The sequence below is a fragment of the Pan troglodytes genome, chromosome 8, assembly GCF_028858775.2.
Source record: "Pan troglodytes isolate AG18354 chromosome 8, NHGRI_mPanTro3-v2.0_pri, whole genome shotgun sequence".
NCBI classification, from domain to species: domain Eukaryota; kingdom Metazoa; phylum Chordata; class Mammalia; order Primates; family Hominidae; genus Pan; species Pan troglodytes.
Genome location: NC_072406.2, coordinates 114582261 through 114610182, shown reverse-complemented (window position 1 = coordinate 114610182; position 27922 = coordinate 114582261). Strand labels below are relative to the sequence as shown.

General features: G+C 49.3%; 2 protein-coding genes across 25 annotated transcripts in view; one reads left to right on the top strand and one right to left on the bottom strand.

The window, feature by feature from the left end:
* SUFU (SUFU negative regulator of hedgehog signaling) overlaps positions 1–4259 on the bottom strand; it is a 126452-nt gene extending 122193 nt beyond the window's left edge. For 5 of the 24 annotated variants that reach the window (XR_010146700.1, XM_054660466.2, XM_024346569.3 and 2 more), the window contains exon 1: positions 2214–2590. Coding sequence is in view for 15 of the 24 variants with exons in the window: in XM_054660466.2 (XP_054516441.1) it covers positions 2214–2395 (182 nt within the window). In the remaining 9 variants the exon portion in view is untranslated. Of the gene's footprint in view, positions 1–1128; positions 1266–2213; positions 2624–3561 lie in introns of those variants that run through there. The other 19 variants (XR_010146703.1, XM_063781130.1, XM_063781131.1 and 16 more) reach the window with 12 other exon arrangements.
* On the top strand, positions 3814–27342 carry ACTR1A (actin related protein 1A). Its single transcript, XM_024346571.2, has 11 exons — positions 3814–3948; positions 15952–16016; positions 17431–17506; positions 18294–18419; positions 20833–20957; positions 22191–22407; positions 23464–23556; positions 24395–24569; positions 24672–24733; positions 25398–25438; positions 25605–27342. The coding sequence occupies exons 1-11, from the start codon at positions 3901–3903 to the stop codon at positions 25705–25707; spliced, it is 1131 nt and encodes a 376-aa protein (XP_024202339.1). The 5' UTR covers positions 3814–3900; the 3' UTR covers positions 25708–27342.
* Positions 27343–27922: the final 580 nt, after the last annotated feature.

The window sequence follows — 27922 nt, the reverse complement described above, 5'->3', positions numbered from 1 at the left end:
TTAGCTGGGCAAGGTGGCGTGTGCCTGTAATATCAGCTACTTGGGAGGCTGAGGCACGAGAATCGCTTGAAACCGGGAGACAGAGGTTGCAGTAAGCCAAGATCGTGCCACTGCACTCCAGCCTGGGTGACAGAGCAAAACTCTGTCTCAAAAAAAAGAGAAAGTACCAGTCACTGTGCTGTTTCTCTTTACACTTTTCTGCATCTAGGAAGGGCTTTCACAAAGTGCTGTATAATCCCTTTTCTTCATTATCACATGTTGGCCCATCTCTGAAGATATGGCTGTTAACAAGCTTGCAGCAGGAAGGAAAAAAAAAATTGCCCTTAGTCCTTTGCACATGCTTTCATACCTTTTACATACAATTCTATCCTTTATGGCTACTTGGGTGACATAAAAATAGTTGCCTGAATCTGTGTAGGGATTTCTCCTCACACTCAAATGAGGCCTGAACAAACAGCGTAGCAGAGCCAGGCCCACTTCTTTTTTTTTTTTTTTTTTTTTTTTTTTCCAAATAACAGAGTTAGGGTCTGGCTACGCTCCCCACACTGGTCTCGAACTCCTGGCCTCAAGGGATCCTCAAGGCCTCCCAAAGTGGTGGGAATACAGGCATGAGCCACTGTGCCCAGCCCAGGCCCACTTTTCTCCTGACACATGACAACAAGTTCATCACAACACATAGTTAAATATAAAGGCACAATGAGAATGGGTCATTAAGCTAGCAAGAGCTGCTTTCCACTCAGAAGCGCTCTTCAACAACTCCTCTCAACCAGAGAACAGTTCGCCAGCGAGAGAGGACTGCGACACCAGTTCCACCTCCTCCCGGCTACTCTGACAGAGGAGGCTGTTCCCTACAATCCTCCCTAGACAGCAGGTGGCTGGTCCCCAGGCTCTACACGCTGTTGGCCTCTTGGCATCCTCCCATTGATGCAGGCACCTGGCCTCAGCCCTGCACAGCCTACTGACACCGATGTCCAGGGGAAGCAACAGGTTTTCACCAGGAGGAAAACTCAGTCCTAAAAGGAGAGGTAACCAGCAAAGATGTCCACTTGCCCCTTCAGGTCTACTCTTTGGCCACACCCCCAAGCAGCTGCAGAACAGTCTTTCAAGACTCATTGAAGATCATCTTACACAATGCCTGCATGAATGTGGTCCTGGACAGTTTCAACCAATATCTCAGTTTTTGGTCCAGCAAGACTTTGAGGACAGGTTCTTTTCCAGAGTCCCCAGAACATCTGTTCTGCCCAAATGCTGAAGGAAGAAACAGGCTGCAAACAGGAATGGGAAATTAGAAAAGACCATTCCTACCCTAAAGCTACTTGAGGGTTACTCTCAGCTCCCCGGAGAAACTGCAGGCCATGGCCGAGAAGCTCCTCTTAATGTCCCACTGCACAATTCCTCCCTGCTGGGGTCCCAGAGTCTCCATCATTTATTTCCAACTGGAGGTGGGAAGCTGTGGGCCCCTTCAATCCTAAGCCAAACCATGGTTCTCTCTACCTAATGCCCTAAAGCAAAGCAACTGCAGAGCTAGGAGGAAGCTCTGCACGGAGAAAGAGAACAGTGCAGAGTAAGCAAAAAGTTTATCAGGAAGAGCTGCTCCGTCAAACTTCAAAAGCAAAAGCTTTGCCCTGATACGACGTCTGAGCTAATCGGGAAGGTATCAAAAGGAGACCTCCTCCTCTCTCCACAAGCACCAGGCCATCATCTTTGGCCCTCCTACCCACCACAGGAGAGCCCTGGGCCCCCCGAACCCCCCATTCTATGCAGTCTCGTGCCCTCTGAGCTTCTTCGGCTTCGCTCCTCCAAAGCCCTCTCAAATGCTCCCCAGGCCCCGCCTCGCCTCTCCCATCCCACTTCGGCCGCCCCCGCTTGGCTTCCCCTCGCCCACTAATGACCCCCTACAGGCGCCCCCTCTTTTCACCACGTTTACAGTTCCCTCGCTCCTGCCGTTCCCCCCTCTGCTCCTACACACACCCCCAGTCCTCACTCTATTCTCCTAATCCCGGTTAACCCCTCAGTACCCACGGGCTCCGTTAACCCCTTTGTCCCCATTCCCAACTTGAGCCTTAACTCCTTCCCTCGCAGCAGGAAGCCCTCCTTCTGAGTGCTTTAACCATTCTCTACTCCTCCTCCCACCTCCCACAAATTACTTCGCCCTCGGCGCTTTAACCCTTTCCAGCCCGCGCCTGTCCGTCTCCCCGCGGCCCAGAGCATACCAGTACTTGACGATAGCGGTAACCTGGAGCGGGTTCGGCTGGTCAGGGTAAAGGCGGCGGCACTCTCCGTAGATGGCGTGCAGTCCCGGGGGAAAGAGCGAAGCGAAGGCCGGGGGGGCAGTCGGGCCAGGGGCCGGGGGCGCGGTGGGGCCGGGGGCGCCGCTAGGCCGCAGCTCCGCCATCGGGGTGCGTAGGGCAGGCACTGGGGTAACTGGAGAGGGCAAACGACGGGGAGAGCACTGACGGGCCAGCGGGCGGACTCGGTGGGTGAGACTCCCCGAGGCGATGGGGGCTGCAGCGAGGTCTAGCTCCGCGCCTGCGCACGGCGCACTGTCCGCCCAGGCTGTCGCCGCCGCCGAGTCTGCCAGAGGGTGCCTCGGGGCGGCGGGGCGCTCAGGGGGGCGGGGCGCCGGCGCGCCCTATCCAAGCACCCATTGGCTAATGTCTGTGCCAGTCACAGGCAGGGAAGGTGTGACTTGACAATAGGCCCCGCCTCCCCTCCCTGTGTTGGGAGTGTCCCAAGGCTCTTGGTCTCCCCCTAGTGTTAGGAGGAACCCAAGTTTAGAGATGCTGAGCACCCTCTGAGGTGCTAAGGTCCCACGAAAGCACCGAGAAGTGCGCCAACAAAGGATTTGTTACTGTTTTGCTGACGCGCTGCTAACTAGGATTTAAACATAAATCTGACAATGGATTAATTCATTCATCCATGGGGCGTTAGTATTAATAGATGATAATAAATCTAATGTTTTCTAGGGCTATTGACAAAAAGGTCCCTGAAATTTCAAGGGGGCTGGGGGAGAACATAATCCAGAGAAAAAAATGCACTGGGCTCATTTGAAAGCAGTGACACATAACCTCTCTTCACCTCCATTTTCTCAACCATCAGTGTCAATTCTAGCTCGTTATGAAAATTAAAGAGATACTAGAGCAGTTTCTGAAACCCTTAGATGATGTTTTAATGACCAAAAGATTACCTATACCAGTAGTTCCAATTGCCAATCTTCGGATCAATGTTAGCCTGTTATGCAGAAAAAAAGAAAATGCAAAAGGCAACGACAATGTACAGGTTTTTAAACTTAAAGCTAATTTTATGCAATTTAAATTGTTTTCCTTTGTTGTAGGAATATGTCCTCTCGCGTACGTGTGTTAACATTTCCTTTTTGTTAGAGTGTGAGGTGCTAGGAGATGTTTATTAAAGTCTTACAGACCCAAATAAAAACATGAGAACCTTATATTGTCTAAGGGAACGTCGGGGGGAGTGGCAGGGCTGATCTGCAAAATCCAAACATCCATGAATTACGACCAATCCAAACCGAACTACAGACAAGTACTCGAGAAGACTACATACCTCAGCATGCACTGCGAACTCCTTCAAAGGGACTACAGATCCAGGCATGCAACATGACCATCAACCTGTGTCTCTGGCTGTTTAATCTAGGGAGACCACAAATCCCAGGGTACTGTGCATTGGAAATGCGACTCCCAGTCTTAAACTAGGCGGGCAGCAAAGCAAGCTAGATCGCTAACCCAGGCGCAAAGCTTGCTGGGGATTGTAGTTCTTCAGAGGCGAGGTCGGGCCGCTCCCTCGCCGCCCTGAACCGGCGGCTAGACTGCGCATGCGTGTCAGTGGCGCTAGCGGCGGACCCGGCTGGGCAGTTCCTTCCCCAGAAGGAGAGATTCCTCTGCCATGGAGTCCTACGATGTGATCGCCAACCAGCCTGTCGTGATCGACAACGTGAGTTGCGTCTTTCCTATCTATAAGGGGACTTGGGCTCTCCTCCTCGAAAGGATCGCTTCCCGGGGTTCAGCCTGAGCCGCCGGCTCTTTGTCACTGGCCCGGCCTGTCAGGCGCGTTCAGCCACCGCCGCCTCCTTCCTCCCCTTATCACATAGTCCGCAGGCAAGGCGGCCAGCCAGCAAAAGTGGGATGGAGAACTCTGGAGTGGATAAAGGAAAGAGTTATAGTCCAAGCCAGTCCTTGGGCCCTTGGCTCTAGGGGCCTTAACCGCTGTGTGAGATTCCCGTCGCCCGCCCTCTCCCCCGTTTCCGATCGCTCTATTGGTTGCTCTGGCTGTCCATCTTAGCCAATGATACCGCCTCTTAGCCTTGCCGGATGAGGCTAGGCCTCTGCGGTGATTGGCTCACGCCCCTGCCATTCTTCCTTGCCGCCATATTGTTTTCCCTCTTGAAGGGGCGGGGCAGTGCTCCAGGGCTGTGGGGATTGGCTTCCAGGACTCTGGGTGGTGGGGCCTAAAGGCGAGTGCCCGCCCGCGGGTGGAGAACGGCTAAGTTTTCCTTCGGTCTCAGCCGGCGCTGCGGCTTGGTGGTGTGGATCTGGGTGGGGCCCGAGAATCTGGTGCCAGAAACTGCTGTAGGATGTCAGCTATTACTGTGATTATAAATTACAAAGTTGGTAAAGGTCGAGAAGAAAGGAGAGTGACAAAGCAAGCAGAGAGGTTGTCCTCCTCTTTGGAACGCCTAGTTCTTACGGGGAAAAAATTACCAAACTTCATATTTGCCTGGCGCTCTAGCGCTTCCAGGGCGTTTTCACATACATTCGAGTTGGATCCTCACAAAAACTGGACGCATAGTTTAAAAGAAACTTTGATCTTCGTGTTACCGATGAGAAAACTGAAGCGCGAAGACGTAACGTGAGCCCAAGGTCACATAGCAGAGGTGCCCTAAATCCAGTACTTTATCCGTCATCCCTTTTGCCAGCACCACCATGCAGAAGCATCAATATTGACCAATAGAAAGAATCTAAATACTGCTCTTATTTTGGGGGGAAAGGAGAAAATTGTAAAACGACTGCATTTCTGCCTTCGATTCAAAGCTTTGGTCCCACAGAGATTGATCCCTGTCTGTGTCCCTTGTAGGTCCCTCCATTGAGGCAAAACTACCAGTTCCCTCTGTTGTAAGCTGACTCTGTCAGATTCCCTTTGTTGATTCAGCTCTTGGGACCTTAGGTGTATTACAATGTTCTCGTTTAAGCTTCAGCTCTGTTAGGTAGATAGGAATTACTATCCCCAGTGTATGCAGGGATGTTAAATAACAGATTTCAAACCATCCAGTTTAGGAATTGAGGAGCCAGTCATCAGACTAAGATCCAGTTCCAAGTTGCTTGCTTTTTCCAATATATTTTTGTTGTTGTTTTCATTAAATTTTCCTTCTCTCCATGGGTATTTTGTTTTTATTATTCCCCCTTAGAAAGGGGCAGGATTGAGCTCAATGAGACAGCTCATTTTTTTTTCTTTTCTTTTTTCTTTTTTTCTTTTTTGGAGACAGGGTCTCGCTCTGTTGCTGAGTCTGAAATGCAGTGGCGCGATCACAGCTCACTGCAGCCTTAACCTCCTGGGCTCAAGTGATCCTCCCACTTAAGCCTCCCGAGTAGCTGGGGCTGCAGGCACGCGCCACCACCCCTGGCTAATTTTTGTATTTTTTGTAGGAAGGGTTTCACCATGTTGTCCAGGCTGGTCTCAAACTCCTGGGCTGTTGCGATTCCCCTACCTTGGCCTCCCAAAGTGCTGGGATTATAGGCCTGAGCCACCGTGCCTGGCAGAGACGCCTCTTTTTTTGGTGTGGGGGGGTGGAGGGAACAGGATCTCGCTTTGTCACCCAGGCTGGAGTGCAATTGTGCGATCTCAGCTCACTGCAGCCTCCGCCTCCAGGTTCAAGAGATTCTCCAGCCTAGACTCCCAAGTAGCTGGGATTACAGATGTGCACCACCACGCCTGGCTAATTTTTGTTTTTTGTTTGTTTGTTTGTTTGTTTGTTTTTGAGACGGAGTCTCACTGTCGCCCAGGCTGGAGTGCAGTGGCGCGATCTCGGCTCACTGCAAGCTCCGCCTCCCGGGTTCACGCCATTCTCCTGCCTCAGCCTCCCGAGTAGCTGGGACTACAGGCGCCCGCCACCTCGCCCGGCTAATTTTTTGTATTTTTAGTAGAGATGGGGTTTCACCGTGTTAACCAGGATGGTCTCGATCTCCTGACCTCGTGATCCGCCCACCTCGGCCTCCCAAAGTGCTGGTATTACAGGCGTCAGCCACCGCGCCCGGCCTAATTTTTGTATTTTTAGTAGAGATGGGGTTTCACCATATTGGCCAGACTTGTCCTGAACTCCTGACCTCAAATGATCCACCCGCCTTGGCCTCCCAAAGTGCTGGGATTACAAGCATGAGCCACCACACCCAGCCCAGATACTTCATTTTTGAGAGGATCTTTTTGTCTCCCTCACTAGACTATTAAATCCTTGTGGAAAAAGATGATATTCTCCCACAGGTTTAGTGGTGTTGGGAAAAAAAATTTAAGAAAGATGATATTCCTTTAGTCTCACTTCACCCACTTCTCTCCACACACACACAGTATACCTAGGGTCTGGCACCTCTGTGTGCTCAATAAATGTTTTTTCATTGGATTGATGGGTGATTGGATGAATGACTGAATATCTCTATCAAAGTAACAAAGATATTCCTAAATAAAGAAAAGATGGGGAGTTTTCTCTAGTTAGTTACTGCAGATAATTGAGTAGGACTTTTTGTTCTTGATGTTGATTTTCAGAGAGCACTATGATTTCTGTCTTTAGCCAGGCTCTTTGTGCTTCTTCTGCCTTTTTCTTAGTTGTAAAAAGGAAAAATATATAGAAATTCAATTTCCTGTTTTCATCAGCAATGCAGAAGGAACAACCTGTCTATCCCACCAGCTCCTTTGCTTCTTGAATTGCTAGGCAGGAGTTCCATCTCCGGCCATTTTCTTTAATATCACTTACACTAATGCGTCTTAATTTTTTTCTTTCTCTTTCCTGGTAGTATGTTTCGAAATGCATTACAGCAGTGATGCATTTTTAGTTTCAAGATTTAAAGAATTGACTTGTCTTTTTTTTTCCCCCTCTGGGAAAACATGTCCTTTATTATGCCAGTATTTCTGCCAAAAGGTGAAGTAGGAGAAACTTAAGTCATTTTCCTATTAGTATTTGCTGAAAATCTGCCACATTTTTACATGTGGGGTCTCAGGTAGTCCTTGTTGTTTAACATTTGGGGGGTCATTTTGTTTTTATTATTTTCAAGATGGTAGATGTATAGGAAACATTATTTGAAATACCTGAGACAACTTAGTACATATAATGAGAATAATGTATCACTAGCTATGTTAACTCCATAGCTTAACATGTTGCTACACTTTATTTATGGGCAGAAGAGTATAATCAAAAGAATGCAGGAGAAAGAAAGCAGGGAAAGAGCCCCATTAAGTTCACAGCCTTTCCCAATCATAAGACAATTGTGACCACTTCTTTCATCTTACTCTGGCATCAAGTCATTTCATCAGAATTTAATGAGGAAAATGGAGGGGCAGGTAGGTGTGTGCTTTAATGACAACAATAAAGTGATAGGTATTTTTTAATCACCCAAGAAGCTTTATGATGATAGATATTTTTTAAAACCAAATATAAGTCATTTCTTCCCAAAGACATAGAGAATAGTGTAAGATAGGAGCAGCTCCTAGGCCACATTTTGAGGACTACACTTTGATCAGAATACCATGTTTATTCTGAAACTCAAATTTTTCCTAAGATCCAGGCCAAATGTGGTGGCTTACTCCTGTAATTCCAGCATTTTGGAAAGCCAAGGCTGGAAGATCGTTTGAGCCCAGGAATTGGAGACCAGCCTGGGCAACATAGTGAGACTTCATCTCTACTTTAAAAAAAAAAAAAATTAGCCAGGCTTGCTTGGTGGCATGCACCTGTAGGAGGCTGAGATGGGAGAATCACTTGAGCCCAGGAGTTTGAGGCTGCAGTGAGATCGTGCACCTCACTCCAGCCTATTTAAAAACAAAAACAAAAAACTCTAAGTTTACAGTTTTGCCTAAACCTAAAATGGATCAACATTCTTGTCAAACTTAAAACTGTCTTTGTGACTATATGGACCTAAATGCAGGCTCTTCAGAAGTTCAACAATAAGCTAAGCATTTGTTTGTTTTGCTTTGGATGTTGTGCTGCTTCAGCCCCCTTTAAAAAAAGAGAGAGAGAGAGAGAGAGATATTTTAAACACACAGAAAAATTCGGTGTGGCATATAACAAGCACCCAGGTAGCATGTGTCTACTACCCAGATTTAATAAATATTGATGTTGCCATATTTGCTTCAGTATTTTTTTTTTGCTTTAGTGTTCCCATCCACCTTCATGTTTTAAGGAAATAAAACATTACAGATATAATTGAAGACTCTTTGTACCCCTCCACAACCCTATCTTTTTTTTTTTTGAGACAAGGTCTCACTCTGTTGCCCAGGTTGGGGCTCAGTGGCACAATCAAAGCTCACTGCAGCCTCAGCTTGCCAAGCTTAAGCAATCCTCCCACCTCAGCCTCCCAAGTAGCTGGGACTACAGCCGTGTACCACCTGCTCAGCCTTTTTTTTTTTTTTTTTTTTTTTTGTAGAAATGGGGTCTCCCTGTGTTCCCCAGGCTGATCTAGAACTCCTGGGCTGAAGCAGTCCTCCCACCTCAGCTTCCCAAAGTGCTGGTATTACAGGCATGAGCCACTGTGCCTGGCAACCCTATCCTTTCTCTCTGTTTTACAAATAACCCGCAAAACAACCATCATCATAAAATTGTCCTCCTTTTATACTCAGGAAGATAAGTCAGGAGAATTGTGTTGTTCAAGGCCAGCCTGGGCAATACAGCAAGACCCCCATCTCTTTAAAAAAAAAAAATTGTGCTCCTTTCCACCTATGATTTTTTTAATTTTTAATTATTATTTGTTTTTAAATTTTTTTTAGAGATGAGGTCTCACTCTATCACCCAGATTAGAGTGCAGTGCTGCAGTCGTAGCTCACTGCAGCCTCAAACTCCTGAGCTCGAGCAAACCTCCTGCCTCAGCCTCCCAAGTAGCTGGGAGTATAGGAGGAGCAAGCCACCATGCCTAGATCCATCCATGATTTTATGTGCATATGCATTTTAAGTTTGGCAGGGGAGTGTGCTGTTTGTGTTTTGAAAGTTTACTTAAGTGCTATCATCCTACTGTTATCTCTTTTTATTATAGCAATTTCAAACATACAAAGGAGAAGGAATAGTGTAAGGAACATCCATACGTTCACCTAGCTGTAACAGTTATCAAACTCTTGGCCAATCTTTTCAACTACATTCCTGCCCATTTCCCTCTCCCACATTCTTTTTTTTTTTTTTTTCCCCCTGAGATGGAGTCTGCTGTGTGGCCCAGGCTGGAGTGCAGTGATGCTCACTGCAACCTCCACCTCCGTGGCTCAAGCGATTCTCCTGCTTCAGCCTCCCGAGTAGTTGGGACTACAGGCATGCACCACCATGCCCAGCTAATTTTTGTATTTTTAGTAGAGACGGGGTTTTGCCATGTTGGCCAGGCTGGTCTCGAACTTCTGGCCTCAAAGGATCCACCCGCCTCAGCCTCCCAATGTGCTAGGATTATAGGTGTGAGCCACCACGCCCAGCCCCACACTCATTTAAAAACATAATCAATATACTATTATCATGCCTAATCAAATCAACAAGAACCCCTTAATCTTATCAGTTATCTAGTCAATGTTCAGATTTCACTAATTGTCTAAAAAAATTTTTCTTTTACAATTTGTTATCAGCTTTTCTGATCCTACTAATGCTGATTCACTTAAGTTTTTAGGGACACTAGAATTAGCTGAGGAAATGAAGTCAATGTATTTATCTAACACTGTCACTTACAGTGTGATATTCAGGCTGTTGGTTGTACAGCTTCAGCAAGAATCCATCCCTAGCTTGACAGAAAAGGTGAAGAAGAGGTGACTTATAAAGATATTTTCACTGTTCAATTATGTATATTTTGCAAGCCAAGGATGTGCTTCACACTGAGCTAAGTCCTGTGAGGGTAAAAAAGAAATCAGATACCATGTGGAAGAAGAAACATCACCAATTAGTGGCTGCAAATGCCTAGAATAGGGATTTCAAATTCAATGCCTGCAGAGGCCAAGCAGGAATGGAAATATACTCAAAAGAGAAGAGAGAGAATAGCCTGAAAGGCACCTCTTCCAGGCTGGGAAATCTGAAAGGTGCATTGAATTGAGCATGCCTGACCAAAATGTTAACTGATTCTCCTTTCTATCCAATTGTCCCCATGCAGGAATACCGGCCTAGTGTTGCCAGATATTCTGATTTTTAAAAATTTGTGTATTTATCGAGGTCAGGAGATCGAGACCATCCTGGCTAACATGGTGAAACCCCATCTTTATTAAAAATACAAAAAATTAGCCAGGCGTGGTGGCGGGCACCTGTAGTCCCAGCTATGCAGAAGGCTGAGGCAGGAGAATGGCATGAACCCGGGAGGCGGAACTTGCAGTGAGCCGAGATCTCGCCACTGGACTCCAGCCTGGGCAACGGAGCGAGACTGCGTCTCAAACAAAAACAAAATAAAATAAAAATACAAAAAAATTAGCCAGGTGTGGTGGCAGGCGCCTGTGGTCCCAGCTACTTGGGAGGCTGAGGCAGGAGAATGGCTTTGGACCCGGGAGGCGGAGCTTGCAGTGAGCCGAGATCACACCACTGCACTCCAGCCTGGGCGACAGAGCAAGAGTCCGTATCAAAAAAAAAAAAATTTTTTGTATATTTATTTATTTATTTATTTTGAGACGGAGGCTGTCTCTGTCGCCCAGGCTAAATTGCAGTGGCGCAATCTCGGCTCACTGCAACCTCCCCCTTGTGGGTTCAAGAGATTCTCCTGCCTCAGCCTCCCGAGTACTGGGACTATAGGCGCGTGCCACCACACCCGGCTAATTTTTTTCTTTTTTTAGATGGAGTCTCGCACTGTCGTCCAGGCTGGAGTGCAGTCGCGCAATGTCTGCTCACTACAAGCTCCGCCTCCTGGGTTCACGCCATTCTCCGGCCTCAGCCTCCAGAGTAGCTGGGACTACAGGCGCCCACCACTTCACCCGGCTAATTTTTTGTAGTTTTAGTGGAGACGGGGTTTCACCGTGTTAGCCAGGATGGTCTCAATCTCCTGACCTCGTGATCTGCCCGCCTTGGCCTCGCAAAATGCTGGGATTACAGGTGTGAGCTACTGCGCCTGGCCTTATTTTGAATTTTTTATATATATTTTTTGAGGCAGAGGCTCACTCTATCGCCCAATCTGGAGTGCAGTGGCGAGATCACAGCTCACTGCAGCCCTGACCTCTTGGGCTCAGCCTCCCAAGTAGCAAGGACTATGGACCCGCACCACCACGCCCGAGTAATTTTTAAATATTTTGTAGGCCTGGTGTGGTGGCACATGCCTGTAATCCTAGCACTTTGGGAGGCCAAGGCGGGTGGATCACTTGAGATCAGGAGTTCGAGACCAGCCTGGCCAACATGGTGAAACCCCCTCTACACTAAAAATACAAAAATTAGCCGGGTGTGGTGGCGCACGCCTGTAACAACAACTACTCAGGAGTCTGAGACAGGACTATCGCTTAAATCCAGGAGGCGGAGGTTACAGTGAGCCGAGATTGTGCCACTGCACTCTAGGTGGGTGACAGAGCCAGACTCCATCTCAAAAAAATTAAAATTAAAATTAAAATAAATATTTTGTAGAGACAGCGTTTTGCCATGTTGCCCAGGCTGGTCTCTCGAACTCTTGGCCTCAAGCAATCCTCCCTCATCTGCCTTCCAAAGTGATGGGGTGACAGGCATGGGCCACCGCACCCAGCCATACTTTTTGTTTGTTTGTTTGGTTGGTTGGTTGGTTTTGAGACAGGGTCTTATCTTACTCTGTCATCCAGGCTGGAGTGCAGCAGTGCAATTACAGCTTGCTGCAGCCTTGACCTCCCAGACTCAAGTGATCCTCCAACCTCCGCCTCCTGAGTAGCTGGGACCACAGGCACACAACCACCATGCCCAGCTAATTTTTGTATTTTTTGTAGAGACGGGGTTTCGCCATGTTGTGCAGGCTGGTCTCGACCTCCCGGGCTCAGGCAGTCTTCCTAGCTCAGCCTCCCAAGTAGCTAGGAGTACAGGCACGCATCACCATGCCTGGCTAATTTTTTGGTATTTTTTGTAGTGATGGGGTTTCTCCATTTTGGCCAGGCTGGTCTCAAACTCCTGGCCTCAAAGTGATTTGCGTGCCTCGGCCTTCCTAAGTGCTTGGATTATAGGCATGAGTTACCACACCCAGCCAAGACTACTCAAGAAGCCTCTACCAGGCATTTTTTCATTTGGCCTTGCCAGAGTGAATAACAAAGACAGTGGCAGCTTATTTGCCAGGTACACAGTTCCTAGTTGTAAATACTGTTAAAGAAATGGACATAACCCTTTTGTATGCTCTTGAGCAGAATTTGTGTGGCTTGAGCAGAATTGAGGCAGCTCAGCTGCTCCTCATTCTCCACTGATTCATCACCCTATGACTGGCATGGCAGGCCTGCTTGGGGGCTGCAAGGACACGCTGGGTCTGGTTCCACCTTGTGCATCACTCCCAGTGCTGCTTTCCCCTTTCCTGAACCGCCTCTGCCTGGGGCTTCTGTCATTTCAGCTGGTCATTCAGGTTCCATACTTTAGGTTCTATCTGCCAGTCATTTGCACTTGATTTTAATTTTACTCAGCCAGCATCTGTTGAGTACCCAGCAAATGCCAGATACTGCCGAAATGTATTTTAGCCTTAAGGAACTTCAACTGAAAAGAGATGAAAGTGGAAACCTTACATTGTAATAAAAAGCAGAATGAAGTGCATGCCACCTCGTGGTACAGGTAATGGAAATTTGCTGTGAGATAATAGGAAGATGATCATTCATTCCAACTGGGGATGTTTCTTCAGGAGGAAGGTGATGATATTTGAACTGGGCTTTTTATACTCTTTGCTAGGAAGGACAGAGAAGAAAAAACAAATCTGACTTCATAATCTGCCTGTTTACCCAGACTCTAGTCCTTTTGCTAGTAAACTAAAAATAAAATACCCAGGAAAATAATCTCTTAAAAATATCCAGGGTCTGAAGGACAGATCTCATCCTCTCTTGTTTTTAACCTCTGCCGGGAGACCCAATTAGTCTGTTGGCATCACCACACCCAGATGAAGGCAGTGAGCAATCATTGGAAGCCTGAGCAAACAAGTTCTAGGAGTTCCCTTCTTGCCTGTCCGTGCCTTGCTCTCAGAGCCCTTGGGTTTGTAGGCAAATTGCCCCTCCTTCCCAGTCTTTCAGCTCACTTGACAGCTGCACCTTTTCCAGGCTCCTTGTTGTACTGCCCAGTCCAATGAGTTTGCACATTGTCTTCTGTTTTCACTCTCTTCTGTTGGCAAAGATTCCTGCTCCCTTAGAGAACTGGCTGCCCTGCTCTCCTCTCATACCACTTTCTCTGCCCTTCAACCACTTCTTTTTTTTTTTTTTTTTTTTTTTGAGGTGGAGTCTCACTCTGTCTCCCTGGCTAGAGTGCAGTGGTGCGATCTTGGCTCACTGCAACCTCCACCTCCTGGGTTCAAGTGATTCTCCTGCCTCAGCCTCCCTGAGTAGCTGGGATTACAGACGTGTAGCACACCTGGCTAATTTTTGTATTTGTAGTAAAGACAGTGTTTTGCCATGTTGGCCAGGCTGGCCTTGAACTCCCTGGCCTCATGTGATCTGCCCCGCTTCGGCCTCCCACAGTGCTGGGATTACAGGCGTGAGCCACCACGCCTGGCTTCCTTCAACCACTTGCTTCCTCCACCAACCTCTGTCTTGCCAAAGGCAAGCACCAGATGGCCAGTCTCACTCCCCCTCTTCCTGCAGAAGAGCAGGAATAAGAGAGTCAAGGAGGGAAGCAGGCATGTTGCTGGGAAGCCTTTGGTGCAGATAACCTTGGCTACTTAGAGTCTCCAGGTGTGTTCAGTGCTTGTAGAATGAGGTCAGTAAATACCACACTCCACCCCAGGAGAGTGGTCAACAGGCAGCAGGAAAAGGCTTGCCCCAGCTACGGGTGCAGCTGCAAACCATGTTGGGTTAGAAAGGTGAGGGTATCAGGTGTGGTGGTAGAAGAGTTAAGAAGGAAGAAGAGGCCAGGCGCGGTGGTTCATGCCTGTAATCCCAGCACTTTGGGAGGCCGAGGCAGGTGGATCACAAGGTCAGGAGTTCGAGACCAGCCTGACCAACACGGTGAAACCTCATCTCCACTAAAAATACAAAAATTAGCCAGGCATGGTGGTGCGCGCCTGTAATCCCAGCTATTCAGGAGGCTGAGGCAGGAGAATCGCTTGAACCCAGGAGGTGGAGGTTGCAGTGAGCTGAGATTGTGCCACCACACTCCAGCCTGGGTGACAGACCGAGATTCTGTCTCAAAAAAAAAAAAAAAAAGGCCGAGCACGGTGGCTCACGCCTATAATCCCAGCACTTTGGGAGGCCAAGGCGGGTGGATCACGAGGTCAGGAGATCGAGATCATCCTGGCTAACACGGTGAAACCCTGTCTCTACTAAAAAAAAAAAAAAAAAAATTAGCCAGGCATGCTGGTGGGCACCTGTAGTCCCAGCTACTCAGGAGGCTGAGGCAGGAGAATGGCGTGAACCTGGGAGGCAGAGCTTGCAGTGAGCCCAGATTGCACCACTGCACTCCAGCCTGGGCGACAGAGCGAGACTCCATCTCAAAAAAAAGGAAGAGGACAGGGTGTATCTACAAGCAATACTAAGCCTTGACATCTGTCCTGCACAGGGTTGGTCTCTGTGTCTAGAGTCACTGTTTACATTGATTGGGCCCTGGGTGGTACGTGAGATGCTGGGAGAACTCAGATTCTTTTCTGGACACCTAACTCGACATACCAAGTGTTGGAGCAGCAGGACTGTGGTTCTCTTCTATTCTCAGAGTAGGCTTTAGTCTTTGCTTCTCTTTACCATCAGGAGACCAAGGAGTAAAAGGAAAGCATAGTTAAAAAGAAAACAACAACAAAAATCTCCCAAAGCATCGTGCTCTGCCCTTGCAATAAGAACCAGACAGCACGTGTTCCATGGGAGTCCATTTCAAGCATGACAGTGCTCATGGCGGTGTCTGTCACAGAGGCCCTGGAAGCTAGGAGAGTTCAGGCCTGAGCTGGGAAAGTAGGTTAAAAGCACCCCAGGGTGGTGTAACAAGGAGTCATGTGCTTTTCCTACCTTATGTTCCTGAACTTGGCTGCTTTGATGCTTCTAGGTACTTTCTTCTTTCCCCAGGTTTTCTGTCTTTTTCTTCCCTTTATTACTAGTGTTTTTAATTCCCAAAGCAAAACATGTTCAATGTAGAAAAGTCAGAGACTACAGAAAAATCACACATACGGTTGTGTATACAGTGAGAATCCTCCTCACCATCCTATTTCCACTTCCCTTCTTTTGGTGTGCATTTACCTTTTTCTAGGTTCAAATAAATGTATATATTATATACAAATATTAGTTTTGTTTTTTTTTTTTTTTCCTGTGAGACAGAGTCTGTCACCCAGGCTGGAGTGCAGTGGCACAATCTTGGCTCACTGCAACCTCTGCCTCCCAGATTCAAGTGATTCTCCCACCTCAGCCTCCCAAGTAGCTGGAACTACAGGTGCCTGCCAACATGCCCGGCTAATTGTTGTATTTTTACTAGAGACAGGGTTTCACCATGGTGGCTAGGCTGGTCTCAAACTCCTGACCTCAAGTGATCCGCCTGCCTCTGCCTCCCAAAGTGTTGGGATTACAAGTGTGAGCCACTGCGCCCGGCCGCTTTCTTTTCTTAAATAAAAATGGTACCATATAATGTATTTTTCCTTTTGTATTTGTGATAGTTCTGACTCCTCATTCTCTCTCCTCTTTCCTCAGGGATCCGGTGTGATTAAAGCTGGTTTTGCTGGTGATCAGATTCCCAAATACTGCTTTCCAAACTAGTAAGTCATTCTGTAGCTTAGACGTTTTGGAGGCTCATCAGCTTTGTTACAGGCCCAGCCCTATAAGGGACAGGAGCCGGGTTTGGAGTCAACAAAGGAAAACAGTTGTCTACATGGTACAATTTGAGAGACACAGATAAGAGGCCTCTTTTTTAAAATCCAATTTTATCTGATGCTAACAAATTTTATCATTGGTAACTTATTGCTTTGGAGGATTGCCTCTTGGTGGAGCCCTCCTTTTAAAATTCTCCTATCACCCAGGCTGGGGATTAACATTTAACCCATCTACCATCTTTTTTTTTTTTTTTTTTTTTTTTTTTTTGAGACGGAGTCTCGCTGTGTTGCCCAGGCTGGAGTGCAGTGGTGTGATCTTGGCTTACTGCAAGCTCCGCCTCCCGGGTTCACACCATTCTGCCTCAGCCTCCCGAGTAGCTGGGACTACAGGTGCCCGCCACCGTGCCTGGCTAATTTTTTTGTATTTTTAGTAGAGATGGGATTTCACCGTATTAGCCAGGATGGTCTTGATCTCCTGACCTCATGGTCTGCCTGCCTCGGCCTCCCAAAGTGCTGGGATTACAGCCCTTCTACCATCTTAATGAGGAGTTTCTCAGAACTTTCCTAAGATAGAGAGACTGCAGGCAGGAGAAGAGCACAGAGGCTTACAGGAAGGGCTTAAAGGGGGAGGGAAAGGAAGAGGCTATCTGTCCGATCTATAGCATCACAGTTTTTTTTGTTTTCTGAGACGGAGTCTCATTCTGTAGCCCAGGCTGGAGTGCAGTGGCGCAATCTCGGCTCACTGCAACTCCTGCCTTGCAGGTTCAAGCGATTCTCGTGCCTCAGCCTCCCAAGTAGCTGGGATTATAGGCATGTGCCATCACACCCAGCTAATGTTTGTATTTTTAGTAGAGATGGGGTTTCACCATGTTGGCCAGGCTGGTCTCAAACTCTTGACCTCAAATGATCCACCTGCCTCAGCCTCCCAAAGTGCTGGGATTATAGGCGTGAGCCACCGAGCCCAGCCCAGCATCAGTTTTACTTAGAGGTCCTGGGAAGGGGACTAAGGACACTAAAATGTTTTGAGTTAATCACTCCTTTAGAAATTCTCATTTCCTCATCTTTCTTGGTCTGTTCATACACTGCAGAAAGAGAAGAACTAGAGGTATTGAATACTCTAAAAATTTGTTTTCATAATTTATAATAAATATAAAATATGAAATAATATATAAATAATACATGTTCATTTTAGAAATTGTGGAAAATACAGAAAAGTATAAAGAAGAAAATCAAAATCAACTGTGACTTCACTCCTCGAAGATAATCTCAGTAGAATTTGAGTGTGTATGTACATCTATACATCCTTCCTGTGTTCTGTCATGAAATGAAAAATGATGGTCCTCCTCACTGTCTTTTCTAGTGTGGGCCGACCCAAGCACGTTCGTGTCATGGCAGGAGCCCTTGAAGGCGACATCTTCATTGGCCCCAAAGCTGAGGTAATTCCCAGGCCTACAGAACAAGCCTTAAGCCAGCAGAGGACCTTCATTATTCACCACATGGAACATGTCCTAACATTTGGACATACCCATAAGTAAAAGGGGCAACTTTCTCTGAAAATCTCCTTTTTGATTCTCTCATCCTAGGCTTAGGTGGTTTATTTTTCCCCGGAACAGCCTGTGGTCTTGGAGAAGAAAATACCTGGGACCTCACTTTGGGACACACTGAGACCAGTCTAGGAAACAGGGCTGTTGTCTTCTGCATCCTGTCACTGCCTTGTCAGTGATCAAATTTACTGTGTTTATTATTTTTTTCACAAAAAATATTCAGTGGGGAGATCCTGGCTGGGGTACCCTAGGGATGAGTTAATTCACACAGCTTTGTCAGAGCCCTCATGCAGCCTCTTGTAAGCAGATAGCAGAATCGCTGTTGCCATCCTTGGCTTCAAGTGCTGAGGCCCAGAGGTGGGAGCCAGGAGATTGTGTCCTGGAACCAGGCAATGAGGAAGATGCCTCCTGCCACTTGCCCTAGAGGCACCTGAGGGGCCATGGAAATGCAGAAGCCCCTGCTTTGCCGGCTCCTCGGGAATGAGGGCAGTTTGCAGCAAACAGTATTTAGCCTTGGAGAATGAGTGCCCACCCTTAGCCCTGGGCAAGGACAGCAGGGTGGGAGCTCAGGAAGCTGAGGCTTCTTTGCAAGGGATTCAGCTTGCACTGCTTAGTCTTGGGAGAGCAGGGTCCTGGGTGGAGCCTGACTGCAGTCGTAAGTCCTGTTCTCTTTTCCCAGGAGCACCGAGGGCTGCTTTCAATCCGCTATCCCATGGAGCATGGCATCGTCAAGGATTGGAACGACATGGAACGCATTTGGCAATATGTCTATTCTAAGGACCAGCTGCAGACTTTCTCAGAGGAGGTGAGGATCCTGTGTGTAGGGCACTCCTGTAGGGTATGCAAAGCTGTGTCAAACTCCTACCCTAGAGATGATGAGGAGGACGATGATCACTGCCAAGAGTGCTGGAGCCATTTGATTTTCAGGCATATTCAGATTTAATCTTAACACCATTCCTATGAGATATAGGTAGTATTATCTCATTTTACAAACAAGGGAACAAGTTCAGAAAAGCCAAGTCGTGGCCGGGCGCGGTGGCTCACACCTGTAATCCCAGCACTTTGGGAGGCCGAGGCAGGTGGATCACGAGGTCAGGAGATCGAGACCATCCTGGCTAACACGGTGAAACCTTGTCTCCACTAAAAATACAAAAAATTCTCCGGGCGTGGTGGCGGGCGCCTGTAGTCCCAGCTACTCCGGAGGCTGAGGCAGGAGAATGGCGTGAGCCCAGGAGGCGGAACTTGCAGCGAGCCGAGATTGTGCCACTGCACTTCAGCCTGGGTGACAGAGTGAGACTCCGTCTCAAAAAAAAAAAAAAGAAAAGCCAAGTGGTATTTCCAAGGTCACCAAGTGAACAAAGGGTAGAGATGGAATTCAAACCTATGTCTTTTAGAATTCAAAGCCTGTGCTCATTAACTTCTTTCACCCAGACTGGAGTGCAATAGCTCACTGCAGCCTCGACCTCCTGGGCTCAAGTAATCCTCCCATCTCAGCACCCCCCCCCCCCATGCCCGGCTAATTGTGTGTGTGTGTGTGTGGTGGGGTTTTGCTCTTGTTGGCCAGGCTGGAGTGCAATGGCGTGATCTAGGCTCACTGCAACCTCTGCCTCCCGGATTCAAATGATTCTCCTGCCTCAGCTTCCCAAGTAGCTGGGATTACAGCATGAGCCATGGCACCTGGCAAATTTTGTATTTTTTGTAGAGACAAGGTTTTGCCATGTTTCTCAGGCTGGTCTCGAACTCCTGGGTTCAGGCAATCTATCCGCCTCCACCTCTCAAAGTGCTGGGATTACAGGCGTGAGCCACCTTGTGCAGCCTGTGCTTATTAACTTGTAAGGAAGTAACTCTCCATTCAAAAATGTAAAGGGAGGCTGGTCACTGTGGGTCATGCCTGTAATCCCAGCACTTCGGGTGGATCTCTTGAGCTCAGGAGTTTGAGACCAAGTTGGGCAGCATGGCGAAACACCACCTCTACTAAAAATATGAAAAAATAAATAGCCGGGTACAGTGGTGCGTGCCTGTAGTCCCAGCTACTTGAAATGATGAGGTGGGAGGACTGCTTGAGCCTGGGGGCATCGAGGTTGCAGTAAGCCAAGATCGCACCACTGAACTCGCAGCCTGGTGACAGAGTGAGACCCTGTCTCAAAAAAAAAAAAAAGAAAGAAAGAAAATGCAGAGAGGTGCAGACTAGGTGTATCAATTTCCAGGTGCAGGTGGGATGTTTTCAGTTTTGGTTTTTTTTGTTTGTTTGCTTTTTTGAGATGGAGTTTCGCTCTTGTGGCCTAGGCTAGAGTGCAATGGCGCAATCTCGGCTCACCGCAACCTCTGCCTCCCAGGTTCAAGCGATTCTCCTGCCTCAGCCTTCCTGAGTAGCTGGGATTACAGGCATGCACCACCACCAAGCCCGGCTAATTTTGTATTTTTAGTAGAGACGGGGTTTCTCCATGTTGGTCAGGCTGGTCTCGAACTCCCGACCTCAGATGATCCGCACGCCTCAGCCTCCCAAGGTGCTGGGATTACAGGTGTGAGCCACCATGCCCGGCTGTTTTCAGACAGTTTTTTTAAAGCAGTGGTCCCCAACCTTTTTGGCACCAGGGACTAGTTTCTTGGAAGACAGTTTTTCCATGGGGGTCGGGGTTTGGGGTGGCCAGATAGTTTCAGGATGAAGCTGTTCCACCTCTGATCATCAGGCATTCAATTCTCATAAGGAGTGCCCAACCTAGATCCCTCACATGCTCAGTTCACAGTAGGGTTCACACTCCTATGAGAATCTAGTGCCTCGGATGATCTGATGGGAGGTGGAGCTCAGACAATAATGCTCGCTTACCTGCCATTCACCTCCTGCTGTGCGGCCTGGTTCCTAACAGGTCACAGACTGGAACTGGTCTGCGGCAGGAATTTAGAGTTTCACAAAATCTTCTTGACAGTTGGAGATACACAGTAGACACAGGGGCCTGTATAACAATCTTGGAGGACAAGGAGGGGAGTTGGGGGGCACAGCTGAGGACAGAATGAAATTTTAAAGTGGGCATTAACTTGAAAAGTTGAGAAAACTACTTGGGCAGGGATAGTTGACAGGCACAGCTTGCCTTTTTTTGGAGGGAGGCTGACTGAAGTCCCCGGGCTCTCAAACCAGCAAGGCAGGGTCTTCTCCCCTAAGACTAATGAAGATGGAAATCTGGCCTTGGCCTCATTGTCTCCCGGGCTCCTTTCACCAGCATCCTGTGCTCCTGACTGAGGCGCCTTTAAACCCACGAAAAAACCGAGAACGAGCTGCCGAAGTTTTCTTCGAGACCTTCAATGTGCCCGCTCTTTTCATCTCCATGCAAGCTGTACTCAGCCTGTGAGTAGCAGCTGGCTAGCCCGGCCCCTGCGGGGAAAGCAGTCCTTTGGCACAGCTGAGGCTGGCTCTCCTCTGGAATGGTTCAGAGTAACTTGAGCCCCCTCTGCTAGGGAAAGGTTAAAGATGGTGGGAAAGAGAGAGAGGCTTTTGCTGAAACTGAGCACTGAGGCTTCGTAGTTGAAAGCAAAGGAGGACATGTGGCTGCTATTGACCATATCCCAGTGTCAGGACTCCTAGTGGGTTTGGTCCCCAAGGCCTTGGCTGGGCCTGCCGAGGCAGCCACATGCTGCAGCAGCTCTTCCCGGAGGCCCCCGTAATGTGTCCACTTATTATTCAGCACTTACTGTGGCCAGCTGCTCTGCCAGGCTGTGAGACAACCATGATCCGAATGCCACCACAGTCCTTGTTCCCATCCCCCATGGCTCCTGTCACACTCCTACCCCACCTCACACCAGAGTGAGGTCTACGGCAGAGATTATCCACAAGTGACCTACACGTGGGATTTATTTGACCCCATTAACAAACTGTGAGCCAGCATTTAAAAATCAAGAGGTGTCCCATCAAAACCCAAATTTTTGGCTTCTCTGAAAAAAATGGGAAGATCTGGGAATGTCGGGCACACATTCCCACAGGGCAAAAATCAGCTGGAGCTGAAGAGCGGCTGCCACTTGAGATGGGGCTGGCAAGCCCACCCTCCCCACAGCGTGTCCATGCTCTGTTGGCCTCTCCGCACTGAAGCAGGGGGTCAGTTGCCTCACTTGCCTTTTTTTGGAGGGAGGCTGACAAAGGTCCCCGGGCTCTCAAACCAGTAAAGCGGGGTCTTCTCCTGCCTTTGTTTTTTATGGAAGTGAAAAATATTCTTATTTTTCTTTACTCTTACTTTTCCTGCCTGGCCCCTGTTGACATTTGAGGGTTTTTGCCTTTTGTCTAGAGAGTTAAAACTGGCCCCTAGGCTGGGTCTCTGAAGCAGCTGAAGGCCAGGCCATCTCAGACAGGAAGGCCTGCTCTTCTGGGTACGGGGAGGGAACTTGGAGAAGATCAGCTCCTTCCATTCAGGTATTTCATGGCTTGCTCCAACACCCGGGCTTCCTTAGTACCCAGTCCATTCTACAGACCCTGGAGAGAGGCAGGCCCAAGCTTTAGTTTAGCTGACATTGAACCCTAAATAAAGAAGTATATTTCTTCCCAGCGTGAGGAGGCAGTGCTGAGTGACGGTTTGCCCCTTTGCTTCAGTTATGCTACAGGCAGGACCACAGGGGTGGTGCTGGATTCTGGGGATGGAGTCACCCATGCTGTGCCCATCTATGAGGGCTTTGCCATGCCCCACTCCATCATGCGCATCGACATCGCGGGCCGGGACGTCTCTCGCTTCCTGCGCCTCTACCTGCGTAAGGAGGGCTACGACTTCCACTCATCCTCTGAGTTTGAGATTGTCAAGGCCATAAAAGAAGTAAGTGCTGCCCCCTGGGCCTAGGGATGGAGTGGGGGTTGGGAGCATAGCACCCAGGACCTTGGTGACCTGCCAGTGAAGCCAGGCAAAGCACCTGCCTGGGGGTCCCTGGTGAGGCCTTGCTCTTCCCAGCCAGGTCTCCCCTACGTCACACTGACAGATTCGCCTTCCTGACGTGCTGCCATCTTGTTGGGGGAAAGGGAGCTGCTTCCATTTCTTCAGTTGGGTGTTGGCTACATAGGGGCTCAGTATGTTTTTTATACCTTATATGCAAATTACATAGGGTTTGGTTTTGTTTCATTTTGTTTTGTTTCTGAGATGGAGTCTCGCTTTGTCGCCCAGGCTGCAGTGCAATGGTGTGATCTCGGCTCACTGTAACCTCTGCCTCCCGGGTTCAAGCAATCACTTGAATCCTGCCTCAGCCTCCCAAGTAGCTGGGATTATAGGTGCCTGCCACCACACCCCACTAATTTTTGTATTTTTAGCAGAGACATGGTTTCACCATGTTGATCAGGCTGGTCTCAAACTCCTGACCACAAGTGATCTGCCCGCCTCAGCCTCCCAAAGTGCTAGAATTGCAGCATGAGCTACCGCGCCCACTCCTGGTTTTTTTATTTTTATTTTTTTAACATCCTTGAAGAAGTCATAATACATTTAAAACATTTGTCTTTGTAAGTAAACTGAAACCTCCTGCCACCTGTGGCTATAGGGAAAACTCGAGCTGGGTAGGACCAGAACCATATGAGTGGTAGAAGGAGAAAGATGCCTGGGCCTGGGCTGAACTTAGGTTGTGGTCTCAGACCTAGGATCCAGGGGCCAAGTTTCCAAGCTTGCCCATCAGGAAGGTGGAGCGGTTAAGAACTCATATGCTAAATGCCACCCAGTGAAGGCCAACAGAGACCTCACTGCCCCTGCTTCTGGGCAGCATCTATAGTGACCATTGGGGCCATCACAACGTTTAGACAGGTTTGTGCAGCAGCACATTCCTCCCCTGGGCCTTTGACTGGATGTGCACCAGATTTCCTGCCAGCCTGACTGTCTTGCTTGGATCTGCAGAGAGCCTGTTACCTATCCATAAACCCCCAAAAGGATGAGACGCTAGAGACAGAGAAAGCTCAGTACTACCTGCCTGATGGCAGCACCATTGAGGTAGGTGGCCTGCCTTCTTTCTTCGGTCCCCTTAGGTCCACAAAAGCTCTGGGCCCAACCAGAATTCTCCATCAGGGTCTGGAGTCTGGCAGGCCAGTCCCTTTACACCAAGCTTGTCCAACCCCTGGCCCATGGGCTGCACGTGGCCCAGGATGGCTTTCAGTAAGGCCCAACACAAAGTCGTAAACTTTCTTAAAACATTATGAGATTCTTTTGCAGTTTTTTTTTTTTTTAGCTCAGCAGCTGTCATTAGTGTTAGTGTATATTATGTGTGGCCCAAGACAATTCTTCTTCCAATGTGGCCCAGGGAAGCCAAAAGATTGGACACCCCAGCCTTACACCCTCTCTCTGGAGCAGCAGAGCTCCTGAGCATGAGTGGCCCTGTCTCCTGCAGAGGAGGCAGCCAGAACTTTGCTCCCTCCCGCTAGAGGGGAGGAAGCTCCTAAGGGATTGTCCCACATCAGTATGAGATTAGGAAGTGGGATGGTTAGTGCCATCCTTCACCACACCTAGGTGCAGTGTAGGGTGAGTTACCACTCCCTTGAACCCCCATTGCTAGGAAGACGTTTCCATGAGCAAATAAATCCATGTACTGATGCCAAAGACCTCTTGGCTGGAAAATGCCAGAGCGAGAAGGAAATATAGGAGCCTCCCCTCACTAGTTTCCAGGAGGCCTATCTTTGTTCCTTTAAGCCCTTGACATGTAGAGTCTGTCTTGAGCCTGGCCTTCATAGCCACCCAGTTACTAAGTGACGTGCAGAGGGGCGTCTTCCATTCCCACTCCCAAAGGGACCTTGGTCCCAGCTCCGACCTCTTCAGCTGGCCCTACTACCTGCAGATTGGTCCTTCCCGATTCCGGGCCCCTGAGTTGCTCTTCAGGCCAGATTTGATTGGAGAGGAGAGTGAAGGCATCCACGAGGTCCTGGTGTTCGCCATTCAGAAGTCAGACATGGACCTGCGGCGCACGCTTTTCTCCAACATTGTCCTCTCAGGAGGCTCTACCCTGTTCAAAGGTTTGTCTCTTCTCTTGGAGCCCTTCCCCTGGAAGTGTTCAGCTCCTGCTGGCTCCAGGCACCCTGAGAATTGACTTGAAGTTCTCCTCTTTGTCCATTCAGGTTTTGGTGACAGGCTCCTGAGTGAAGTGAAGAAACTAGCTCCAAAAGATGTGAAGATCAGGGTAGGAGCATGGTGGGGCCTGGCCTGGGTGGAACTAGGCTTCCATGGACAGAGTGCCACCTGGCGTAGCTTCCCTCTAGCTTTGCCCAAGCTCTTCAAGCAGCCGTGGCTCTACAAGCAGCGCCAGGTTCCCAGCCTGTACACTGACCCTGAGGTCTAGGTCAGCCACAGGGAGGCTGAGTTCTCATTCTCCCTCTTCACACCAAAGGCAGGCAGTTCTAATACCCAGATGAGGCAGGGTACTAGGTAGAGGGCCCCCTGCGTGATCTTTCAGGGAAACTATAATCTTAAGAGGAGACTGACTTACTGTTGCTGTGCCCCCTGCCCAGGTGGCTCCCCTGTCACACAGTCTGACACCTTAGTGATAGGTGAAGGAGGTTGGCTGTCTGAGGAGAGCGGGGATCCTAAAGGAAGGAGTACAGTTCTTGCCATGGAGTCTGCTTCTCCCTGCCCCCCCCAATAGTCCCAGCTTCCCTGGGACCTGTGGGGACTGGAAACCTGCTTCCCCAGATGAGTGGCAGGCTGGCCACAGTGCCCTCCAGAGAGGCCAGAGCTTCAGGCTTGTGTAAAATGTATCCCCTGCCATGGGCAGAAAGAGGAGCATTGTAGGGAAAGGGAGCGGGAGGGCTGGAAGTCTCAGATTCCTCTTTCCCCCACCTTTGCAGATATCTGCACCTCAGGAGAGACTGTATTCCACGTGGATTGGGTGAGTAGCTCTTCCAGGAGTAAGAACAGAACAGGAAGTGATGGCACTGATAACCCCTCAGCACCCTCTAAAGAAAAGCCTGATTTGGTTTGGCCCCAGGGGACTGGTAGGCTCCACACACAGCCACTTCTCTCTCACACGGTTCCTCTGGGTTTCCTCCCTCCAGGGGCTCCATCCTTGCCTCCCTGGACACCTTTAAGAAGATGTGGGTCTCCAAAAAGGAATATGAGGAAGACGGTGCCCGATCCATCCACAGAAAAACCTTCTAATGTCGGGACATCATCTTCACCTCTCTCTGAAGTTAACTCCACTTTAAAACTCGCTTTCTTGAGTCGGAGTGTTTGCGAGGAACTGCCTGTGTGTGAGTGCGTGTGTGGATATGAGTGTGTGCGCACATGCGAGTGCCGTGTGGCCCTGGGACCCTGGGCCCAGAAAGGACGATGAACTACCCGCAGTGGTGATGGCCTGAGGCCTGGGGTTGACCACTAACTGGCTCCTGACAGGGAAGAGCGCTGGCAGAGGCTGTGCTCCCTCCTCAGGTGGCCTCTGGCTGGCTGTGGGGGACTCCGTTTACTACCACAGGGAGACAGAGGGAGGTAAGCCATCCCCCGGGAGACCTTGCTGCTGACCATCCTAGGCTGGGCTGGCCCCACCCTCACCCCCACCCCCAGGGTGCCCTGAGGCCCCAGGCAGCTGCTGCCTCCACTATCAATGCCTCCTGACTGCACACTGAGGACTGGGACTGGGGTTGAGTTCTGTCTGGTTTTGTTGCCATTTTGGTTTGGGAGGCTGGAAAAGCACCCCAAGAGCTATTACAGAGACTGGAGTCAGGAGAGAGCAGGAGGCCCTCATGTTCACCAGGGAACAGGACCACACCGGCTACTGGAGGAGGGCAGGAGCAGTCCTCCCTCTGAATGGCTGCAGAGTTAATGTTCCCAGCCCAGTCCCCTTTCGGGGGCCTTGGGAGAGTTTAAGGCACCTGCTGGTTCCAGGACCTCGCTTTCCATCTGTTCTTGTTGCAATGCCATCTTCAAACCGTTTTATTTATTGAAGTGTTTGTTCAGTTAGGGGCTGGAGAGAGGGAGCTTGCTGCCTCCTGCCTTGCTACACTAATGTTTACAGCACCTAAGCTTAGCCTCCAGGGCCCCACCTCTCCCAGCTGATGGTGAGCTGACAGTGTCCACAGGTTGCAGGACCATTTGAGATTGGAAGCTACACTCAAAGATACTCCCACCAGGCTCTTTCTCCCTTTTCCTCTTGCTCACTGCCCTGGAATCAACAGGCTGGTTGCTGGTTAGATTTTATGAAACAGGAGGTAAAATTTTTCTTTGGCAGAGGCCCCTAAGCAAGGGAGGGGTGTTGGAGAGCCAGTGCCCTTAAGACTGGAGAAAGCTGCAATTTACCAAGTTGCCTTTTGCCACTGTAGCTGACCAGGGGACTAGGTTGTAGAGGGTGGGAAGGCCCCCTCTGGGCTGATCTTGTGCCATTCTTGACCTTGGACCTGCTTGGTTAAGGAGGGAGTGGGCCAGACCAGAGTGCCAGGAGCTAATGGAGCCAGGCCTGACTCCTAGGAGTGGTCCAAAGGCCTTCAGCCTAGATGGTGCAAAGCTGGGGCCAGCCTGTCTTCACCGGCACCCTCACCTGTGACACCAAGACCCACCCCAATCCCAGACTTCACACAGTATTCTCCCCCACGCCGTCCTATGACCAAAGGCCCCTGCCAGGTGTGGGCCACAGCAGCAGGTATGTGTGAAAGCAACGTAGCGCCCCGCGGACTGCAGTGCGCTTAACCAACTCACCTCCCTTCTCTTAGCCCAAGCCTGTCCCTCGCACAGCCTCGCACAAACCACATTGCCTGGTGGGGCCCAGTGTACTGAAATAAAGTCGTTCCGATAGACACATCAGCTGGGCCTCTATCTGTCTGTCACCAGGGCCAAGTGGAAAGAGGAAGAGCAGCAGGCCCTGAATCTGAGGTGGTGACTGGGCCTGATCCATCCTCTAGAGGGCATCATTGCACCAGCCAGCCTTGTCCAGGGCATAGCCCAAGTCCCAGCCTGTCAGGTGGATGCAGAGAAAAGGGTGATCACACCACAGCCTAAGTTCAAGAACAGAAGGTCCCACTCCTGTGTACACTGTAGCCCATGGGTGAGACTCAACTCCAGATGACAGGAGCAGCTCTCAACATCCCTGAAATCAAAGATTCTCAAAACTGTCAAGTGAATAAGAAGGCCAGGAGCTTGGCTGGGCACGGTGGCTCACGCCACACCTGTAATCCCAGCATTTTGGGAGGCCAAGGCAAGTGGATCACAAGGTCAGGAGTTCAAGACCAGCCTGGCCAAGATGGTGAGATCCCGTCTCTACTAAAAACTACAAAAATTAGCCGGGCATGGTGGCAGGCGCCTGTAATCCCAGCTACTCAGGAGGCTGAGGCAGGAGAATCGCTTGAACCCAGGCAGTAGAGGTTGCAGTGAGCTGAGATCGCAC

Bases quoted from the DNA above. Each gene is read 5' to 3' on its own strand.
- ACTR1A (XM_024346571.2), top strand. From the start codon at position 3,901: ATGGAGTCCTACGATGTGATCGCCAACCAGCCTGTCGTGATCGACAAC. The intron at 3,949-15,951 runs GTGAGTTGCGTC...CTCTTTCCTCAG, and splicing joins AGCCTGTCGTGATCGACAAC to GGATCCGGTGTGATTAAAGC. The intron at 24,734-25,397 runs GTAGGAGCATGG...CCACCTTTGCAG, and splicing joins CAAAAGATGTGAAGATCAGG to ATATCTGCACCTCAGGAGAG.